This window comes from Oncorhynchus tshawytscha, linkage group LG23 (assembly GCF_018296145.1).
Source record: "Oncorhynchus tshawytscha isolate Ot180627B linkage group LG23, Otsh_v2.0, whole genome shotgun sequence".
NCBI lineage: Eukaryota > Metazoa > Chordata > Actinopteri > Salmoniformes > Salmonidae > Oncorhynchus > Oncorhynchus tshawytscha.
Window position 1 is genome coordinate 22,930,911 of NC_056451.1, and position 23,102 is coordinate 22,954,012.

The 23,102-nt window shown below is 42.0% G+C and overlaps 3 protein-coding genes across 9 annotated transcripts in view; all 3 read right to left on the reverse strand.

Moving 5' to 3' along the window:
- The window catches only part of LOC112235274 (hormone-sensitive lipase), a 37,382-nt gene extending 24,869 nt beyond the window's left edge, over positions 1-12,513 (reverse strand). For all 3 annotated transcript variants that reach the window (XM_024403695.2, XM_024403694.2, XM_024403696.2), the window contains exon 1: positions 12,385-12,513. In XM_024403695.2, coding sequence (XP_024259463.1) covers positions 12,385-12,475 — 91 coding nt within the window. In that variant the 5' untranslated portion in view covers positions 12,476-12,513. The remainder of the gene's footprint in view (positions 1-12,384) is intronic.
- A 1,695-nt stretch (positions 12,514-14,208) lies between these two features.
- Positions 14,209-18,674, reverse strand: LOC112235273 (B-cell antigen receptor complex-associated protein alpha chain). The gene is made up of 5 exons (XM_024403693.2): positions 18,518-18,674; positions 15,555-15,905; positions 14,819-14,934; positions 14,531-14,593; positions 14,209-14,393 (listed from the first exon to the last, which is right to left on the reverse strand). The coding sequence occupies exons 1-5, from the start codon at positions 18,555-18,557 to the stop codon at positions 14,268-14,270; spliced, it is 696 nt and encodes a 231-aa protein (XP_024259461.1). The 5' UTR covers positions 18,558-18,674; the 3' UTR covers positions 14,209-14,267.
- A 100-nt stretch (positions 18,675-18,774) lies between these two features.
- Positions 18,775-23,102, reverse strand: part of LOC112235289 (rho guanine nucleotide exchange factor 1-like) — a 57,558-nt gene continuing 53,230 nt past the window's right edge. For all 5 annotated transcript variants that reach the window (XM_042304911.1, XM_042304912.1, XM_042304910.1 and 2 more), the window contains one exon: positions 18,775-22,978. The gene's annotated coding sequence lies outside the window, so the exon portion shown is untranslated. The remainder of the gene's footprint in view (positions 22,979-23,102) is intronic.

Below are 23,102 nucleotides of genomic sequence, written 5' to 3' on the forward strand. Positions count from 1 at the left end.
CTGATTCTAAGATCCAACAGTGCTTCAATTATGAATGTATATGAAGAAAAGCGACAAGGAATGGAATAAGGAAGGCATTACAGGTACAATGCCTCTCAGAGAAATGGTGGGCCAGCCACAGACATTTATGGTACTGTACAAGTCAGTCAGAGGGGCCATCACTTTGCTGTGAGGAATCTCAACCTCCTGACAACCAGGCAGCAACTTGTCACACACACACCAGTGAATCTCCCCATCACTACATCGGTCTCCATTTGTTTCTCACATCAGAAAGCAATGGAATGACACTAGGCGTGTGACGTCTACCACTTACTGGAGGGGAGAGTCCAAAACATCACAGCATTGAAAAAAAATGTATTATCAGGCTTATTCATTGCCAATGACCTTTTCTCCTCCAAAGCATGAAGCAAATAATGTGTAATTTACCTGGTATTCTTCAGTTGACTGCTACATTGAGTACACCCTATGCTTTGGCCTACATTACCCAACCACCCTCTCTCCAATTCCCCAAATTCTCAGCCTCTATCACCAAGCATCCCAGAATGCAGCACACCCTTTGGGACAAAACTCCTTCTCTTCCACTAGCTCTTCGTATGCCATTTCATTTTCTCCCCCTCTCCCTCCCTCTGTGTCACAAACCAAGTATCTATAGTTAACCAGAAACAGAGGGAGGGTGTGTGTGCGCACATTGCTGGACAGAGTTGGTGGCAATGTGTCCAAAAGAGTGTGTCTAATGTTGGGCCCAGGGGCCACCAGTACCAGTGACTGGACATGAGACACAAGTATAGCAATACTGAAACAGACGCTGGCTTAGCAAGAGCTTAGTACAACTAGATTCTTACACATTACATGACAAATTCATTAGTTTTTGTGATCAAGTAAATCCGAAACCTAAACGGAACCTAAAAACAGCATGGAATTCTATGAAAAACTTGGTATCTGAAGTTGAAAGCAAAAAACATTTGAAAACTTTATTTAATTTAAATTTTTAACCCCCTTTTTTGAGACATGTTAGCCATGGAGAACTGCAAAAGTGTTGCTACTGCTCAACACAATTGCTGCAAAAATCAGTGGGAAAAAGTTGGACTAATTTCTGTATAGTCAATTTGAACCGGAGTGACTTTACACAACAGGCCCAACAAGTTGTAGCTACAAACAAAACGGAAACGACACAGGACGTTTTAGTTAAACTGGAGTTCCAGTCTGCCGTGAAGCGTTCACCCATGTATACTAAACAAAAATAAAAGCAACAATTTCAAAAAAGACTTTACTGAGTTACAGTTCATAAGGAAATCAGTCAACTAAAATAAATTCATTAGGTACTTATCTATACATTTCACATGACTGGGAATACAGATAAACATTTGTTGGTCACAGATACCTTAAAAAAAAGGTAGGGGCGTAGATCAGAAAAGTATTTGGTGTGATCACAATTTGCCTCATGCAGAGCAACATCTCCTTCACATCGAGTTGATCAGGCTGTTCATTGTGACCCGTAGAAAGTTATCCCACTCCTCTTCAATGGTTGTGTTCGAAATTGCTGGATATTGGCGGGAACTGGAAGACCCTGTCGTCCACGTTGATCCAGAGCATCCCAAACAAGCTCAACGGGTGACATATCTGGGGAGTATGCAGGCAATGGAAGAACTGGGACATTTTCAGCTTCTAGGAATTGTGTACAGATCCTTGGAACATGGGGCCGTGCATTATAATGCTGAAACATGAGGTGATTGTGGCGGATGAATGGCAAGACAATGGGGCTCAAAAGCTCACCACGGTATCTCAATGCCTTCAAATTCCCATCAATAAAATGCAATTGTGTTCATTGGCCGTAGCTTATGCCTGCTCCTACCATAACCCCACCACCACATGGGGCACTCCGTTCGCAACATTTACATCAGCAAACCGCTCGCCCACACAACACCTTGCACGTGGTCTGCGGTTGTGAGGCCAGTTGGACATACTGCCAAATTCTCTAAAATTGTTGGACATGGCTTATGGTAGAGAAATGAACATTCAATTATTTGGCAACAGCTCTGGTGGACATTCCTGCAGTCAGCATGCCAATTGCATGCTCCCTCAAAACTTCAGATATCTGAAATTGTGTTGTGACAAAACTGAACATTTTATAGTGACATTTTATTGTCCCCAGCACAAGGTGTGCCTGTGTAATGATCATGTTGTTTAATAAGCTTCTTGATATGCTACACCTGTCAGGTGGATGGACTATCTTGGCAAAGGAGAAATGTCACTAAAAAGGGATGCAAACAAATTTGTGCACAACATTTGAGAAATAAGCTTTTTGTGAGTGTGGAACATTTCTGGGAACTTTCAGAGATCAACACTTTACATGTTGCGTTTATATTTTTGTTTAGTGTATATGGGTAAGAGCCTAGCTACAATCAGATATTATACGTTAGTATTTGTCAGAAAGTCATTTTCATTGCAACTTGAAGCTTACTGTTAGCTAGCTAGTGAACATTAGGTTGCTGGATCACTAACTAATGTTACGTATGATCTGTGTAGTAACTAGTAATATTATTCTTATGTCAAGCAAATTGCATTGCTTGTTACAGCCAAATATGACCAATCATTTCGAGTGGTTCCAATTACTAATTTGACTACAGCCACCACTCCCTGGTGACTTTCTTCAGCAAAGATGGCTGACAAAACATTACAGGGGAAGCAAATGTAAGTAGTTATAAAGTCATAACGAGTCAAGCAAAAAATATACAATTGAGAGGAATACGTTAGTTAATGTAGAGACAAATAATTGTGCATATTTTTTTGTCAAAGTTAATTAACGAAGAAAAAAAATGATTCTGTCATATCCAATACAGGGTGTATCAAACTCCATTCTGTGAATGATGCTGTGTCTGCATGTATGTATTACAATTATACACTTGGGACATCAATGATTACACATTGTAACTATGCAATAGACTTGAAATATGATTTAAGAAAAGGCTGCTTTGTAATTCATATATACATAATAAAAAACAGTACATCCTGCCAACACGCCCACAAGTGTGCTGAATGACGCGAGGAACCAGATGGGAGTAACAATCCAAGCTATTTGCTCTAAGACTGGCATAATAATGTAATGAAACATGCACGGAGCAGGTTTTGAACCCTAAACATTGTAACCCGTAGTCCAAATCAAATCCTGTCCAGCACACTATCAACTGTGCCCAAATGTATTAATTGGGGTTGGGGCCAATTGTGGCTAAAAACACTACCAATTGGAATCTTCAACATGTGGAAAGGGGAAAAAGTATTATTCGTTTTTCACAAGCTAGCAGGATGGGCTATTAGCTGAACAATAGACTATTCAACCTTTACTAAAGAATTGTTTAATAGCCGGGATAGGTGTGAACCCCCCCCCCCCAACAAATCATTTGTGTCCATCTTTCCACATTACCTACACATGGTTAATGTCCTAAAAAGGATACCTTTAATGTTTCACTATTTATGAAATTCACTCTCCTCTGAGGAGCCACCACTGTCAGATATTTTGTGTACCCATGCTTAGATTTAAAATGGGAAGGTTAAGCTTTAAACTGATTTATGACACTTGTATTTTCATGAATGTTAAATATGACTATTTCTGTAAGTTGAATTTCACGCTCTGCAATTTCACCGGAAGTTGTCGAAATGGGACGCTAGCGTCCCACTGATCCGCAAGAAGTTAAGAAAATGGAGTCACAATAATGCAAAGGGTCTACTGCTCTGAATCAACCATGGGACCAGCTCAAGCATTGTAGCTATGCTGCTTAGGCAGAACGCAAGCAGTCTGAAGCAGATCATAAGTTGAGTTAAATAAAAATTTAAGCTAATGCCAGAAAAAAACATCTAGCCAGCTAGTTAACGTGTAGGTTGAAGATTACAAGGTTAAGACAATGGGGTTCTAAAATCCCATAACTCTTTGCAATTCACGAGACCAGCTTTGCTAATTAGAAACTGCCCTCAGTCATTATATTTCTATAGGTGGTAGGCTACACTCTTCTGGACAGGTCACGCTAGAACACTGTATGGAAGATATCCTTATTACAGGGATTTACACTAGAGCCAGCCCTCAACAGGCCTACAATGCCCAGCCTAAAGTGGACACCTTCGCTGCGCCAAATACAATAACGTTACACCGCAGAGAATGACAATATGTTTCAATTTGATGTGCGACATGAGAAATTCACACGTTAGGCAAGTGTTGGACAACAACAGATGGAGAAAACCTACACCAGTAGAGTAATTCATTTCAACAATAATCTTCATTTTAATTTGACTTTACAAACAACAAGAGGGCTTAATTGAAGTCTATTTCTTCAGAGCCTAGACCTATATAAAATAACTTAACTGGCTGAGGTAGGCTATGAGGCTTAACAGCGTAATAGAAGCAGGATTTTTTTTTATTAGGCCTACTTACAATTGCAACTGGTCAAATGTATCATCCTACATAAAACAATAATTTAAAGAAAAAAGTCTGCACGTTCAAACTAAAACAAAGTAAATAATAATTAAAATCGCACATTTGTAAATCCCAAACGCTAAAAGTAATTGGAAAGGTAGATACAAATTATGTGACATTGTGGTTACAATAAAGATTTTAGCCCAGAATGTAAATGTTTCCAATTAGAAGGACAATATTTCTTATAGCCCAGCTACTGTTGTGAAAATCCCTCAACTTGCAATGTAGTCGATGCTTAAGTACTCTAAAGTGTTACATTTCTAACTCAAAACAGCATTTCTCCACCAACATCTTTATGCTTTCGTTAATCTTCTTGATATTCTTCCCTTTTTTTCTGCAATTTTGTTGCATTAAAGAGAAGTCTCTTTAATTCTGTAAATAACACTAGTATCTTTTATCAATGTTGAGTATTTCTGCTAAAATCGCCGGATGTTTTGGAATCAAAACATTACTGCACGTAAGGCTCCAATGTAAACTGAGATTTTTGGATATAAATATGCACATTATCGAACAAAACATACATGTATTGTTTATTAACATGATGTCCTATGAGTGTCATCTGATGAAGATCAAAGGTTAGTGATTAATTTTATCTACATTTCTGCTTTTTGTGACTCCTATCTTTGCCTGGAAAAATGGCTGTGTTTTTCTGTGAGTTGGTGGTGGCCTGAAAATCGTTTGTGGTGCTTTCGCTGTAAAGCCTTTTTGAAATCAGACACTGTGGCAGGATTAACAATAATTTTTATCTTTAAAAATGGTGTAAAATACTTGTATGCTTGAGGAATTGTAATTATGAGATTTTTGTTGTTTTGAATTTGGCGCCCTGCACTTTCACTGGCTGTTGGCGAGGTTGGACGCTACTGTCCCACATATCCCAGAGAGGTTAAAGATGCCCTCTGGTTGTCAAACTAGCAATAACTTCCTTCAACTTTTCAAATTTTGCAACATAAGACTGAACCCAGGTGGTCGGTCACAAACTGTTGAGGACTTAGCATAACATTTGAAATCAACAATGTTTTGCATTGACTTAACCCGCAACCTAACATGCCTGTGAATTCTTAAACATTGTCGAGGCTAGTCATTTTATTTATTTATTTTACAGTTGGCTACAAACAGTAGCAGCATAAATACTTCAAAGTAAAATATCAACTGTCTGCATGTTCACCTTAAATTCAACTAGACTACAGACCAGCTGCCTAGAAAAGGTAAGGGATTTATTCTGCAATGGTGGTGAAAATGAAAGAGATTCTGATGTCTATTTAACTTTTTTTATACTAGTTTTCACTCTTCTCACTAAGGCCAAATGGCTGGATCTTGTTTTATGAATAAGTGTCTCATATCCCACATGTGCACAAAATACTTAGGCTACTTGCAATACAATACTTCAACCACTAGAGAATACGTACAGGGTCTATTTTGTACTCAAGCAACTTTTATGAGGTTTCTGGCCCACTATTTATCCTGCGAACATGACATTAAGAGGGCAAGAGGACAACTCAGACCACTCAACCATCAATCAATTAAACTAATCAAATTAGTGAAAGCAGCAGCACACTACATTCTCTCTCAAGTCTATAGAGATGGTGGCAGCCTACACAAGCAACAGCGGTTCAGTCCATATCACCCATCTAAAATCTCTGAAAGAACCTAACATGGTTTCAGTCACACTATAACCATTCTGACCAGTCAACTTTTACACCAGGCAGTTAAGTGTAAACAACCACACTGAACTAAAAGCGACACCTGGTCCCAAGACATTAAAGATGGATGAATACCGGCATTAATAAATCATGTACAACAACTACCACCAGCAACACAACGGGCTTCTAATGAGCCCTACAGGGGGAATGGTGTGGATGGGTGAGAGAAAAAGATAAGGTAAATAATGTGTATGCGCAGGCAGATACATATATAGGCATTAAGCATGCTGTAGGTCACAACTACTCTAAAGCCATCACTATAAATAGCTTTTTTTACCCGTGTCCGGGTTCATGGTTCTGTCCTTGTCAGTCACCTCTCTTCAACAACAGCAACAAGAGAAGGAGGGAAGAGAAGAGTGAAGTAAAAGAGAGAGTTTTAGGATTTATCCTCCCGCGCTTCACCTTCTCTCCCTCACTTGGCAACTCTTCCCCTGTCTGTTTTTGTGTCAGGCAGCATGTCATTCTTCATCCACTTCCAACCAGTCTTGTTTTTCTATTCACTCTGTTCTCCTCTCCCCCGCTCTGTTTTAAAAGGGCAGGGATTCTTTAGCCACATGCCAGCAGTCCCACTGAGCTGTACTCTGGGGACATGACTCTTTACCCAGTCAGGGTAAAACAGACATTGTTCGCATGCACAGTATACACACAGAACCGAGCAGGGGGATTGGGTGCATGTATGTTCCCCGATGTCAGATTGAAATAATACCCTTTTCAAGTGGTGATATACTGTAGCCTAACCTCCGCCTCTCCCCCCTGGAAGTTAGTAACCTTGGCTGTTATTGGCTGTTCAGCAGGCAACTCCCAGTGACCTTCAGTCAAATTGGTAGATACCATGGTCAAAGACAACTGCGTGTGAGCATGTGAGAGAGAAAAGTCCTTTTGTCAGATTCTAGTAGAGCACTAACAATAAAATCAATAAATCATTCTTGGGGAGGTGCTAGAGCTGGCTGAGACAAAAAGTCATATTGAGATAAATAACTATTTTGCGCGATAAATGTTTTCATAGACAGTTAATTTACATTAGCAGCAGGGCTCTAGACATTTTTTCCAGTGCCTAGTCAGTCAACTGAGATGGTAGCCTATGATTAAAAAAGTAAGCTATTTCATCGAACATCCAGGAAATGCATGATTGATATTTTGATGTTCAACCTGTCAAAATAGGCTACAGAATGATCAGATTTATTTTTGGCTCTTCAGGGAATTTGTCGACATCTTTGTGCATATTGGAGTATAAACTATAATATTCACCACCTGAGGAAGTGGGAAACTAAAAAAAACACTAAAGAGATTGCTAACTCTGAATATGATATTGTTGCTATAAAGTCGTGTAGGCTAATTGCTTAATCTGCCAGTAAAATGTAGGCTAATGTCCTATAAAAACTTTGCAGCGCTAGGCCACATTGGTAAAAGGAAGGCAATGTCACTGTCGATAATTTTTGGTTTTATCATCCAAGCTCTAGGTTTTAGATCCTTCGTTTTATAGTTATGATGAGGTAAGACAGTAGTAAAGGAATTTTAAAGCAATATTATTCTAGATCAAAGGGTAGGTCTACATTTCATTCACTGAATTTACAGGAGGTACATTAAAAAGTATGGTAAAGTAGGCTACAGGATAAACTAATTAAAAAAAGAGTAGACTTCGGGCAACGGTCCAACAATTCCTCTTTCTCAGCGATGTGTCATTCTGGTCATGCATGCCACGGCCGACATAGCTAGTTCGTAGCTAGCCAGAAACTCTGGCTACTTTTTGGACCGAAGATGTAGAGATCGGTAAGAAATAGCTTCTGTAGCCAAATATCTTACATTTTTTTGGTCATGATTTAAATGACACACCCAAAAGCATTTAAAGGCTATAATGACCACAAATACAAAGTTGCCAATGTCTATGCAATTGATACGAACAAGTGACATAAAATTAAAACCTAGAGGACTGCATTAAAATATAAACCATAGACTATAGTGATATTTCAATTATATTGAAATACATTTCATGTTCAATCAATTGAGTTATATTTTGCTACAGGTTACTGTCTAACTTGTCTCAATATATTTCAAATCCTAGATGCTCTTGAATGCTAGTAAAACCAAATGCATGCTTTTCAACCGTTCGCTGCCTGCACCCGCACGCCCGACTAGCATCACCACCCTGGATGGTTCCGACCTACAATATGTGGACATCTATATGTACCTAGGTGTCTGGCTAGACTATAAACTCTCCTTCCAGACTCATATCAAACATCTCCAATCTAAAATCAAATCTAGAGTCGGCTTTCTATTCCGCAACAAAGCCTCCTTCACTCACGCCGCCAAACTTACCCTAGTAAAACTGACTATCCTACCAATCCTCGACTTCGGAGATGTCATCTACAAAATAGCTTCCAAAACTCTACTCAGGAAACTGGATGCAGTTTATCACAGTGCCATCCGTTTTGTTAAAGCACCTTATACCACCCACCACTGCGACCTGTATGCTCTAGTCGGCTGGTCCTCGCTACATATTCGTCGCCAGACCCACTGGCTCCAGGTCATCTACAAGTCCATGCTAGGTAAAGCTCTGCCTTATCTCAGTTCACTGGTCACAATGGTAACACCCACCCGTAGCACGCACTCCAGCAGGTGTATCTCACTGATCATCCCTAAAGCCAACACCTCATTTGGCCGCCTTTCCTTCCAGTTCTCTGCTGCCTGTGACTGGAACGAATTGCAAAAAAATAAAATAAAAATTTTTAAATCGCTGAACTTGGAGACTTTTATTTCCCTCACCAACTTTAAACATCGGCTATCTGAGCAGCTAACCGATCACTGCAGCTGTACATAGTCAGTCAATCGGTAAATAGCCCACCCAATTTACCTACCTCAACCCATACTGTTTTTATTTATTTACTTTTCTGCTCTTTTGCACACCAGTATCGCTACCTGCACATGACCATCTGATCATTTATCACTCCAGTGTTAATCTGCTAAATTGTAATTATTCGCCTACCTCCTCATGCCTTTTGCACACAATGTATATACTCTTTTTTTTCTACGGTGTTATTGACTTGTTTATTGTTTACTCCATGTGTACCTCTGTGTTGTTGTCTGTTCACACTGCTATGCTTTTTCTTGGCCAGGTCAAAGTTGTAAATGAGAACTTGTTCTCAACTGGCCTACCTGGTTAAATAAAGGTGAAATAAATAAAATAAAAACCGCCTGCCGTTGTGCCATTCCCATTTTTTTTTTTTTTTAACCTTTATTTAACTAGGCAAGTCAGTTAAGAACAAATTCTTATTTTCAATGACGGCCTAGGAACAGTGGGTTAACTGCCTGTTCAGGGGCAGAACGACAGATTTGTACCTTGTCAGCTCGGGGGTTTGAACTTGCAACCTTCCAGTCCAACACTCTAACCACTAGGCTACCCTGCCGCCCCTTGAGCAAGTCACTTAACCCACCCCCACAACAACTGCTCCATGGGTGTCCAGTGTGGCAGCACTCCGCTGCAACCTCTTCAACCTGCATGTCTTTCGGAGAGGTTGGGAGCAGAGGTCAAATTTCAGTTTGACCTTGTGAACAGTAGACCAATAAAGGGATCTTCATCTACAGCCTACTGCACACTCACATGCAAACAGACACTTACTACACCACAAACACCTCATACTGTCTGAACATGCGAGTTCAAGTCTTAACAGTAATACTGAACCTTTGAACATGTACTGTTTAGGGATGCTGAGATGTGTGTGTGTGTGTGTGTGTGTGTGTGTGTGTGTGTGTGTGTAGGCCAGACCAAGTCTTGAGAAATGTCTAAGTCTGCTCCAGGCCTGAACCTCATTGTTGAATGCACTGTACGTGCCAGGGCAGCAGCTGGATTGGTTGTAAGCAGTGCTTTCCAAACACTGGGAACAAATTCTTGTTGGTGGGTGGCAGCTCAGCTCATTTCTCCTGGATTGCAGCTTGAGTCTGACTGGCTAGGCCTTAATATTGTTTTGGTTAATTTAGTTACCCACCAGGAAGTCTGAGGGGTTATAGAGGCTGTCAGAATGTTTAAGGAACCACATACATACAAAGTCACTTTTCAACTGAAAAATGCAAGGTGAGGTGGCATCCTAATGATCCCATAGACTGCAGGACAAACATGATGAATCGTCTGAATACAGAGTAAGGATAGGTTAACTGAATGTTTTACCACCACCCCTGATAAGCTTATCTTCAAAGAAAAAAGGTACATTCTCAGCCCAGTTACAATGAGAAAAGTAAGCAGGCAGGCAAAGAGAGTGAAATTACTTTCTACATTCTAGATAGAAGAGGCTTACAAGTTAATCTTGAAAATAAAGTCTCATTAAAAGTAATAACCATGTCGGCTCGTATTTCCAAACTTGGTACCTCAGTATCCATAGCAGAGATAATTGGCTACTTGACATCCATTTAGTGTCTCCTATGCTCTTTGAATACGTTGCATGTTAATGATATTCAAATAGTCAGGTATTAATTTAAACACTGTGGACTCACATAATTGAACAAAATACAGAGGGTCTACAGAGTGTGGGTGCAGAATTCTAAGAAGACCATTAAAGCGCAAAGTTCAACCACTAATATGAATACTAAAGCCTATAGTATGTGTAAGTTACCCTAATTGATCATGACATGATGTCATCTAGGCCTAGAGATGTGATGGGTGGTGCACACCGCACTGCTCTTTAACTTTAGATAGCATAGAAGTTCACTTTCATCCAAAATGTCATGGTACCAATAATAGGCTAAGACGGAGGAAGTAGGCTCCATTGCTAATTGAAGTGAAGAAGCATTCAAACAGTGTGAAGGCTAGGCTACATCTTCCTCGGGCTGTGTAAGGGGGTGGGGGGGTATTTCCTGTCATGGTGGGTCGGAAGGTGCGACCCTTGCTCCAGACTATTTCAGTTGTGGCCAAACTTCACAACAGGACGTTAGTAACAATGAGCCCCTCTCCACCCCTCACAACCAAGCATGCCTGGTGGCCTCACCGGTTTCCCCTCAGCCCTTTACTACACTGTCTGACTGAGATGACAGACCAGAAAAGAAAGTCTAGCACTACAGGTGGCTAGTCAACTGACAGTTGAGTCAACATCTCATACAACAGGTCATTGCTAAGGTCAGACTTAATCTGCAGCTCATGTTGACAACTAGGCTACATTCACCATTACCTGTATATTTTGATGGATAGGCTAAACGTGTGGTTAATGTTGTGGGAATCCAATCCACAGGTATTTTTGCAATTCAAATGTCTATGGGAAGCAGGAAATCCTACCCCTGCAGAATGCATCTGGCTCTTCGCTCATGATCTGGAATCACTCAAAAAGGGGCTTACAGATAGAGATAATAACAGGTCTCTTTGCACCACAATAACAGCCTAGTGCCAGTTTTCATCCAAGAGGCACGTTTGCTGAAGATAATGACAAGTTTGTTCACCTCATTATTAAATACCTACAGATAAATGGTTTGTTTGTGAGAGACTATTGTGAAAGGCTCTTGGACATATTTAATCCAGTTGTTTTTAAATAGAGTGCTAGTTTAAATAAATACTAGTAAAGAAGCTTGCTACAGTGGGAGAACTGTCTGACTGAATGATGCTGCTGTTGCATTGTGCAGTTTCTCAACGTCCCTCATCTCTCCACACACAACCAACGTTAATCCCTGACCGCACATACCCCGCTGTGTTATCGGAGTTGACAACCTGATCAGGTGGACAGTTGCCATCGTCAGCCTACATGAGCTGGGCGTAAGCAACAGGGGCTAAAGAAAGATGCCGATATAACAGGTAACTAGAGGTTTCGATTAGATACAAGGGTCATTCTAACTAACGTTAGCGTCAAATACTCGGGCGAAATTGTTACAATTTCCAAGTCATTGCATTGGTACATTGTAGCGAGATAGCGCGTTAGAGTACCTACATTATGAAATAAAGCGAGTTGTGAAAGTTTCCCCCTTGCTAACGTTAGCTACTAAGTTTAACTTCGAAACACAACTATTTTAATGCAAACCTCATCACATAATATAAGTTGCCAGAAAACGTAATTATAAAGTTACATGTTAGACTGTTATCACTTCCCACGGCTTAAATATTTCTGTATCGCCAGTTAACGTCGGCATCCTAGTTAGCTAGCTAGAAGACAGACAAGAGTTGGGGTTTGCAACCTAAGTTAACAATTTAACCGCCATTATCAAAAACCAATAAAGCGAAAGGTCTAACTGCTGTAAATAACGTACCTATTGGCCCCTCTTTATGTTTTGACGAACGTCTTCCATTCAAACCTTTTCCGAGGCTGCTGTTGTTGCCTCCCTTCTTTCCCGACGCCATCTTCGCCCACTATTTCCGCAGCGCCTCCTCAAATATTCTAGTCATACATGTAAAAAGAGCCACACCCACAACCAAAACTGCAGCCAGTCAGCGCTGGTAATGCATTCCTAGAGCCTATTAACGTGCTCCAGTTCGACAAACGCCGCCCTCTTTGCTGCGTTGCAATGTCCAAAAGCTTTCCCAGATAATCATCTGTGGTAAACATAGTACAGTACTGTCTGTCAGTAGGCTTCCCATCACAGGGAGGTAAACCTTAATGTATTGTATGTAGGCTAGTGACGGCTTAACAGCTGCCTACAAGCTACAACATCGCCAGTGGAGGCTGCTGAGGGGAGGACGGCTCATAACGGTTGGAATGGAGCAAATGGAATGGCATCAAACCATGTGTTTAATGTATATGATACCATTCCACATATTCCGCTCCAGCCATTCCCACAAGCTCATCCTCCCCAAATAAGGTGCCACCAACCTCCTGTGCTAGAGACCTATCAAGAACCTCTTGGTGTAATGGTAAGGTGTTTGACTGACTTGGATCAAGTCACAGTTGTGCTACCCCTCAATTTTGCTACAGTGGTGCCAGAAATGGGATAACGATTACGAGACTCCATCAAGCGAGTCTCATCGGTATGGGTGCGAGGGACATATGACAAATACATACATTTCATGAAGCTAAAATGCTAAATATGTAAACATGAAAACATAAGGCAATCAGTTTTATAATTTTATTTACAAAGCACAATCCAGGCCTTGAATTATGGAGATTGGAGAGAGAAAAAAAAACATTTGGCCAACGCAGACACAAAGCATAGAAAATGCAAACATGCAGAAAAAAAATCTCTTATGAATATAAAGTTGTTAGGTATCGGCATTGGTAATGAAAGGCAAAATTGAAAGCAAAATGCCCTTTGACATTGTAGGTTACTGTCTTTTTGGTCCACTAAGAAATTAGATTCAAATATAAGCAAAGGCTGCAAGGAAAACGCAGGTCAACTCTATAAATTCAAACATAGGGAGGGGGGGCAGTTAAGAAAATTCCTATCAAAACCCTCATCACAATTCTGTTCTATCAAATGACTCTTCTCTTCTCCCACCCTCTCTCTTCATCCCCCTCCTTCCTTCCCCCTCTCATTCAAGGCTTCTCCCACCCTCTCTCTTCATCCCCCTCCTCCCTTCCCCCTCTCATTCAAGGCTTCTCCCACCCTCTCTCTTCATCCCCCTCCTTCCTTCCCCCTCTCATTCAAGGCTTCTCCCACCCTCTCTCTTCATCCCCCTCCTCCCTTCCCCCTCTCATTCAAGGCTTCTCCCACCCTCTCTCTTCATCCCCCTCCTTCCTTCCCCCTCTCATTCAAGGCTTCTCCCACCCTCTCTCTTCATCCCCCTCCTCCCTTCCCCCTCTCATTCAAGGCTTCTCCCACCCTCTCTCTTCATCCCCCTCCTTCCTTCCCCCTCTCATTCAAGGCTTCTCCCACCCTCTCTCTTCTTCACCCCCTCCTTCCTTCCCCCTCTCATTCAAGGCTTCTCCCACCCTCTCTCTTCATCCCCCTCCTTCCTTTCCCCCTCTCATTCAAGGCTTCTCCCACCCTCTTTCTTCATCCCCCTCCTTCCTTCCCCCTCTCATTCAAGGCTTCTCCCACCCTCTCTCTTCATCCCCCTCTCATTCAAGGCTTCTCCCACCCTCTCTCTTCATCCCACCCTCATTCAAGGCTTCTCCCACCCTCTCTCTTCATCCCCCTCCTTCCTTCCCCCTCTCATTCAAGGCTTCTCCTACCCTCTCTCTTCATCCCCCTCTCATTCAAGGCTTCTCCAGTTGGATTTCCTCCTCCTCCATAATCATGTTTCCCACGTCTTGGTAGGGGCCCTGCACCAGAGAGCGCTGGATCTGATCATATGTGGAGCAGCATTCCTCCAGATTTAGACCCTGGATATGGATTGAGGTAAGGGAGGTTATGATAGGTTGACTTCCTCTTCCCTTCTTCTAGAACTTGTTTGATTGACTGAAGAATGGTGAAAACAGTGACTATGACAGAAAGACAGAGGATCTCATTCAAGTCCCACCTCATAGATATTCTCCTCTTCCTCTTTGACCCTTTTCTTCTTCAGTTGATTGAGTTTTTTCGTCTTAAAAAGCAGAGGAAGTTGATGACATATTACATAATTCTCTTGGCCAATGGTGTGAAAAAGCCCATTGTAGTCATACAGTAAGATTACCATACATACTAGTCCTTCTGGTTACAGCAGTTTTCAAATGACAAAATTCAATATTGGAATGAGAGCAAATTAGGAATATTAGATCTAGTAGCCTAGCATTAGCAGTAGAAAAGGTGGCCTGCTTGGCTCACTGACCTTACAGAGCATCATGGTACCATGCAGAAGCACTGCCACCATCAGTAACATTCCCTCAGCAGTCAGGATGCTGTTCTTGGTGCTTTCACTGATGTCCAGAATCTTCACCATTGGCCCTGAGCAAGGAGAGAGGGGTCGTATAAAGGTCATCAGAGTAGAACTCACCTGCTGCTCTTTCATGGAAGATATGCAGGCTAGATGTGCATGAAAGAGAGATAGTGGGGGGATGGACAGAGTACCATGCATCAGATTGCAGCAAGACAGGAAAATAGTTTGAGATAAATTAGACAAACAGCCAGTGTATGTTTAGCAGTGCAATAATTTTTTTTAAACAATGCTCCTTATGACACACAATTTCCCAGGAAAAACTAGAACCATAGCATTTCTTTAACATTTCAACATTGGTCATTTGAATTAAATCAGAGGGATTACTACACAATGTAGCCATTCACTGGTGGCTTAAGTCTAGGTGCTTTAGGTGGATTGCATTCTACTGGACTGGGCAGTGGTTAACTGGATTTGTGTAACACAAAGCATTCTGCATTGCTTAGCTGGTTTGACCCCACCCCCCAGACACCCACATGTACAGACACACACATAATATAAATACTGTACAACAAAGTACTGTGAGTGCAGACCAGGCTAAAGCTTTTGAGGGTTACACACACACACACAAGACCTGAAGGAAGGTGACATGGGTGCTTACTGTGAGGGCTTCACACACACCCACACTCACTGTAGACATGCAGGAAGGTGCCGTGGGTATATACAGAGGGCTGCAGGGCGCTGTGGTTGAGGAAACACTGGTACAACCCTGTGTCGTTCAGACGGACCTCCCTCAGGATGAGTGTGTGACACATGACCCCTGCTGCCGTTAGGTTCCCCCCATCCACCGTCACACGGTTGTCTCTACAGTCCACTCCCCGAAGAATGCCGTTGACCATGTGGGGGCTGGTGACCCAGGTGGTGTCCACGGCTCCCCCTGTGACTGAGTAGCAGCAGCGCAGGGAGGCGGTGTGAGAGAGCTGCACCTTCAGAGAGGGCCTGTCTGGCTCCTGAGTAACTTGGATACGGCTGAGGTCACCTGCTAGAAGGCAGAGCAGCAGGAGTAGGATGAGGTTGATCCATAACACACTGATCAAAGGTTAGTTATTGACAGCATATCTGTCCAACTATTGGCCCAAGACAATGATAAAAAGAAACAGTAGCCTACAAAGTAGAAGAACTCCACACAATCCAGAGTGCTGTAATACTATGTCTCTTAACATATGGTTATTTAGAGTTATAAGTGTAGGGTATGGTTTCTAGTGTGTGATGATTGTGGACTACAGGAAGAGGAGGACCGAGCACGACTCCATTCTCATCGATGGGGCTGCAGTAGAGCAAGTTGAGAGCTTCAAGTTCCTTGGTGTCCACATCACCAACATGGTCCAAGCACACCAAGATAGTCGTGATGAGGGCACGACAAAACCCTATTCCCCCTCAGGAGACTGAAAAGATTTGGCATGGGTCCTCAGATCCTCAAAAGGTTCTACAGCTGCACCATCGAGAGCATCTTGACTGGTTGCATCACTGCCTGGTGTGGCAACTGCTCGGCCTCCGACCGCAAGGCACTACAGAGTAGAGGTCGACCGTTTAATTGGAATGGCTAATTAATTAGGGCCGATTTCAAGTTTTCATAACAATCGGAAATCTGTATTTTTGGGCGCCGATTTGCTGATTTTTTTTTTTACACCTTTACTTAATCTTTATTTAACTTGGCAAGTCAGTTAAGAGCACATTCTTATTTTCAATGACGGCGTAGAAACGGTGGGTTATCTGCCTCATTCAAGGGTAGAACGACAGATTTTCACCTCGATCAGCTCGGGGGATTCAATCTTGCAACCTTACAGTTAACTAGTCCAACGCAATAATGACCTGCTTCTCTCTAGTTGCACTCCACAAGGAGACTGCCTGTTACGCAAATGCAGTAAGTCAAGGTAAGTTGCTAGCTAACATTAAATTTATCTTATAAAAAACAATCAATCATAATCACTAGTTAACTACACATGGTTAATGATATTACTAGATATTATCTAGCGTGTCCTGCGTTGCATATAATCTGACTGAGCATACAAGTATCTAAGTATCTGACTGAGCGGTGGTAGGCAGAGGCAGGCATTCATTCAAACAGCACTCTCGTGCGTTTTGCCAGCAGCTCTTCGTTGTGCGTCAAGCATTGTGCTGTTTATGACTTCAAGCCTATCAACTCCAGAGATGAGGCTGGTGTAACCAAAGTGAAATGGCTGGCTAGTTAGCACGCGCTACTCGCTCTGAGCCTTGGGGTGGTTGTTTCCCTTGCTCTGCATGGGTAACGCTGCTTCGATGTGGTGGCTGTTGTCCTTGTGTTGCTGGTTCGAGCCCAGGGAGGAGCGAGGAGAGGGGCGGAAGCTATACTGTTACACTGGCAATACTAAAGTGACTATAAGAACATCCAATAGTCAACAGTTAATAAAATACAAATGGTATAGAGGGAAATAGTCCTATAATTCCTATAATAACTACAACCTAAAACTTCTTACCTGGGAATATTGAAGACTCATGTTAAAAGGAACCACCAGCTTCCATATGTTCTCATGTTCTGAGCAAGAAACTAAAACATTAGCTTTCTTACATAGCACATATTGCACTTTTACTTTCTTCTTTTGTTTTTGCATTATTTAAACCAAATTGAACATTATTTACTTGAGGCTAAATTGATTTTGATGTATTATATTAAGTTAAAATAAGTGTTCATTCAGTATTGCTGTAATTGTCATTATTACAAATACATAAAAATGCAATTTTAAAATGTAAAAAAATTAAACAATTCGGCCGATTAATCGGTATCGGCCTCTTTGGTCCTCCAATAATCGGTATTGAAAAACCATAATCGGTCGACCTCTACTACAAAGTGTACATCAGTACATCACCGGGGCCAGGCTTCCTGCCATCCAGGACCTCTATACCAAGCAGTGTCAGAGGAAGGCCCTAAAATTGTCAAAAGACTCTAGCCACCCTAGTCTCAGACTGTTCTCTCTGCTACCGCACGGCAAGCGGTATCAGAGTGCCAAATCTAGGTCCAAGAGGCTTCTAAACAGCTTCTATCCCTAAGTCATAAGACTACTAAACATCTAATCTATTGGCTACCCAGACTTGAATAACTCTACCTACATGTACATATTACCTCAAATAACCATTACCCCCTGTATATACCCTCACTATTATTTTACTGCTGCACTTTAATTATTTGTTACTTTTATTTCTTATTTTTCTTAACTGCATTGTTGGTTAAGGGCTTGTAAGCAAGCATTTCACGGTTGTATTCGGCGCATGTGACAAACACAATTTAATTTGATTGCACAACCATCTGCTCTGGTAGGAGATACGGTTCATTAGAGCAGAACAGATACATTACTCACAGCCAAATAATCTAATGTTCCAAGGGATACAATGGGGGAAAATTGTTTTAATGTTACAATGCATGGTTTAAAGGGTTGAAATCTGTTCAAAGCATGTTGAACCTATTCATATTAATTCCCTCAAATGCCATAGTTTTACACTTCGGTCTCATCTTCATCCTCCACCTGTAATGTAACTTCTCAAATAAAGGTGAATATGCACTGAAAGACTAACTACCCTGCATTGTTTATCAGCCTATCCTAGCAGCCCCTTACTCACCAGCCCAGAAGCAGAGGAACAAGAATGTCACGGCCACCATCCTCTTCACTGTGTTTTATATTGGTTGCCAGTCGTTGCAGATTATAAAAAGCCTTTGTTATTTTGAGTGTTGTGCCGTTCAACACAGCTATACACTTCTACCCAGTTGTCTTGTGAATAAACCTTCCTTCCTCTTTTGTTGGTCTCTCTGTGTCAGGATATATGCTTGAGTGATTGCAGTGTTCTAGAACTCAAAACAGTAAAAGACCCCAAAAATGTTTGTTTTTCTTCCCCATTTATTAAAAAACAGAAAATTACAACAACAAAACGTACCTCATTTCTTCTGAAGTCTACAATTAAAAGCTCTTACACAATGAAATCAAAGCCAAAATACACAGTATAGATCTTGCATATTAATTTGTTTATAGATATACATGTGGCGGATGCATGTGCGACAGACCAGACCCTGTTCTATACAAAGCGCTGGCTAGCTGGTGCAAACATGGCGCTGGTCAAACCTTGTGGTCGCTGAGGTGAACACACACAATACACTTTGTAACATACATACCCCCTGAGATAGCATAGTTACAGGGGACACTGCAGGACTTACACAGCCACCCTACAGTCAATCCGCCACAAACCACCTATCTGAAACCTTGGATTACCTAGAAGTAAGACCAGGGGGGTTTCCGGACCATGTGACCTGACTAGGAAAACCTCCTGGCCAGACCTAGAATACATGTTGCTTTAGAGATTGCAAGAAAGGCATTTCACTGTACTTGTGACATTAAAACTTGAAACTGGAGACTTGATGTTGGTCACCCAACTCTTTCTACGTTCATTTCATGGTTCTACCTTAACAGCCAAACATCTCCCCAACCAAACGTGTTTGTTTACTAGAGAGCCATTTGGGGGAAAAAACAAGCTTGATCATCAGAACATGGCACCCTTCTCTATAAATACATTTTATACATATAAAACTAGACCACTATGCATTTGTAAATAGGATACATGAGGGGAAGCAAAGGGAAGAAAGAGAGAGAGAGGATTGTAAGCACACGTTTGCCAAGTAGTCTTGAGACTACAGTGGCGGTGGAGGTATTAACCTAAGCTGGTATAACAGGATTTAACCTGCTCATTACTGTGCTTCAATGGTGAAAAAGCCCAAGTTAGAGATAATCTCTTTAACCTCATCTTGTTGCCATCTAGTATTGTATAATACAAGTGAGTTGTCTCACATATGGCAAACAAAAGCTATCCAAGTCTCTTCCTCTTTCTCCCATTGTTGCCAATTGCATAGTACATAATTACAAAAGTTCCTCTCAACAAAACATCACCAACAAAAACAAAACCTCCCGACCCGTTTAAGCAAATTAAAAATAATACACCGCAACGTACAGTGAAATTGTGAGATAAGAAAAGGTGATGAGAGTAGTAAGGACTACATTTCTACGACTTCTAGAAGGAAGACAGGATGAAGGAGAGATGGAGACTATTATTGTGGACTTGGTGATGAAGAGGGGAACACGAGAAAATAAAGGGGTGGGGGGGTGAAAGAAAAAAAGGCAATGAAGTTTCAACACAACTTGTAACTACGCCCTCTGCTTCTTAGAGGAACTATCAATAACATTTGCATAATTACATATTTGGGGGAGGGTGTAAGGGAACGGTTGCTATGGCCACAACGAGAATGCATAATTCAAAAGTGATCGTGAAAGATAACTGTCATTCCAACACTGGTGAGAGTGATGACAAGTCGCGCCTGCAATTCCTGCATCCGAACTCCCCAGACCCGCTTCTTTTCATTCCAGAAGTGGTCTATAGAAACAGTAGCTTAAATCAGTAATGATGGGTCTCATCTCAGTATCCTTCTGTATCTTACTGTACTGTACCGCCACCCCATGCTGTCCCTAAACGTGGTGCAGTCAATATCAAAGTGACGCTAGGTGAGTCATGTCTATAACAACACAGTGCAGCCCTGCTCACACATGGTAGTAATGAAGAGAGGATTTGAACGGCAGTGTGATTGTGAAGTGTCCAGTTAAATCTTGTTCATTAGTCTGGGGCAGCAGCATGGATGGATGTATCACAATACAGTCTTCATACAAGCTTAGATATCATTATCTCTCCTCTACATTTCTACCCACTGTGTTGTTTTCTCTACATGTGGCGCTGGAGTTTGGATGCAGGAGAAGCAGAGAGCCACGGCTGCTTACTGTAGGCATCACTCTCCAATCAGCATGAAGTGACTTTCTCCTATAGTAGTAAGCAGTGGGACAGTATAAACAGCTCATATGAGGATCTACAGGTACATGGGTCTCTCTTTGGTCCCGTTTCCCAGTCCACAGTTCAATGCCACTAGTCTAAATCATCAAAATAATAACAATAATTACAATCAACTCCTGAAAAAAAAAAAAAAAAAAAAAAAAAAAATGGTATTGCTACCATAAAATGTATCATACAGCATATAATACTGTGTCTCCCTCCTTTCTTTACGGAGAAGCTACTAGCCCTATAGTCAGGAAGTCGACTCCAGTCACATCACACGCGTGATGACCGTGCTCCTGTGTGACCATTGTTACTGCACTGGGCTCCCACGCAATGTGAGTATCAGTGTGTGTATGGGTCTGACTGACTGTCTATAACCGATTCTTCATTTTATTACAGATTTTTTTTACTCCCTATTTCTCCCCAATTTCGTGGTATCCAATTGGTAGTTACAGTCTTGTGTCATTGCTGCAACACCCATACGGATTTGGGAGAGGCCGAAGGTCGAGAGCCGTGCGTCCTCCGAAACACAACCCAACCAAGCCGCACTGCTTCTTGACAATTTCACTTAACCCAGGAGCCAGCCGCACCAATGTGTTGGAGGAAATACCGTACACCTGGCGACCGTGTCAGTGTGCACTGCGCCCGGCCCGCCACAGGAGTCGCTGGTGCACGATGGGACAAGAGCATCCCTGCCGGCCAAACCCTCCCATAACCCGGACGACGCCGGGCCAATTGTGCGCCACCCCATGGGTCTCCCGGTCACGGCCGGCTGTGACAGAGCCTGGACTCGAACCCAGAATATCTAGTAGCACAGCTAGCACAGTAGCACACTCGGGAGGCCCCTATAACCGATTCCACAGCACATTGAACAATGAACTTCAAGTCTTCTCTCTACATCTACCTCCATCACCATCTAATACGCTGCTAATCAAGTTGGTCTTCCAAGGAATAACCCTTCTGCCTCCTCTCCTCCCTTACTCCTCTCTTTCTTACTGTATCCCTCCATCTCTAATGTCCATCCCATCTCTGTGTATCTGTCCATCCCTCTATCGCCCGGCCCAGCACAGTAGCAGGGTCCAAAGGAGAGGCGGCTGAAGTCAAAAGCAGTACACACACAGTCTATATCCCTAACAACATGATCAATTCAAATACTACTGGATGAATGTTTGGGCCATAATTACAGTTCTAATAGAGTCCTATTACAGTAACTCCAGAAGGCCATTTTGCTTCTACAACACTGTAACACACAAACACACACACGCAGATCTTCTCAACAATTGGGGTAAAATGTAAAAATGTATGCATGCATGACTAAGTCGCTTTGGATAAAAGCGTCTGCTAAATGGCATATATTATAATAATAATAATACATATTAGCAAATTCAATGTTGGGAATTCAGTGTGGTTGGTCACTTGAATTGGATTATACTAACTTAAAAGTGCATCTCTGCTGTACTTTGGCATGTACTGGATATAGGGGCCTACTAAATGTTCAGTAAAATTTCCCAAAAATCCCAGGTTTTTCAGAAATCTCCGGTTGAACGACTCCCAGAATTCCTCCTTATTCCCTCCTGAATCCAGGAATCTTCCAACCAGAATTTGGGGAAAACCTGTGAATTTTGGTTACCAGAAAAAAGGTTACCAGAATTTCACAACCCTGAGCATGTTCCTGTCTAGTTCTACAGCTCTACATCGCCCTCTATAGGGATGACACTAGTATCTCTCTCTACATGCATACATGGGGGTTTATTATACAGTCCAAACCCCTACAGTTGGCAATGATAGATATATTTACTGAACATGCACTGGGGGAAGTATATGTTGTGTGTGTGTGTGTGTGTGTGTGTGTTGCAGAAGCTCACAATCAATAAGCCCAGGCAGCATCTCTCTCACAGCAAACTACTGCTCCAATCTTTGGCACCTGTTTGCAAAACTCCCATCTCTCACACGCTCACGCACTTGCACATACGAGCATGTTCACAAACACGCACAAACACACCTCCCACATTGCATTACTCAACTACTTTGCGTAAAGCCGTGCTCCTCTGCCTTGCAAGGGCCTCACAGTTGGCTGCGACCCCCTGGAAATCTTTAACAAGGGCTCAGGCATGGCAGTGGAGCACAGAGTGTTTAGAAAATAGGAAATTCCAGGACGCATTCATCAATCCTCCAAAAGCAACTCGAGCACTCCAATCCAGCACTTACAGTGATCTGAGGAAGACCAAGAGATGACATGGTTAAAAGAAAAGAGTTGGTGAGATCAGAGAAGACAACATATCCTTGACACAATTCTAGTATTAATACCCATGGCATTGTAGAGCCTGAGGTAGAAGCT

Bases quoted from the DNA above. Each gene is read 5' to 3' on its own strand.
- LOC112235273 (XM_024403693.2), bottom strand. From the start codon at position 18,557: ATGGTGGCCGTGACATTCTTGTTCCTCTGCTTCTGGGCTG. The intron at 14,935-15,554 runs GTGAGTGTGGGT...CTCCTTGCTCAG, and splicing joins CACCTTCCTGCATGTCTACA to GGCCAATGGTGAAGATTCTG. The intron at 14,394-14,530 runs GTGGGACTTGAA...ATCCATATCCAG, and splicing joins AAGAGGAGAATATCTATGAG to GGTCTAAATCTGGAGGAATG.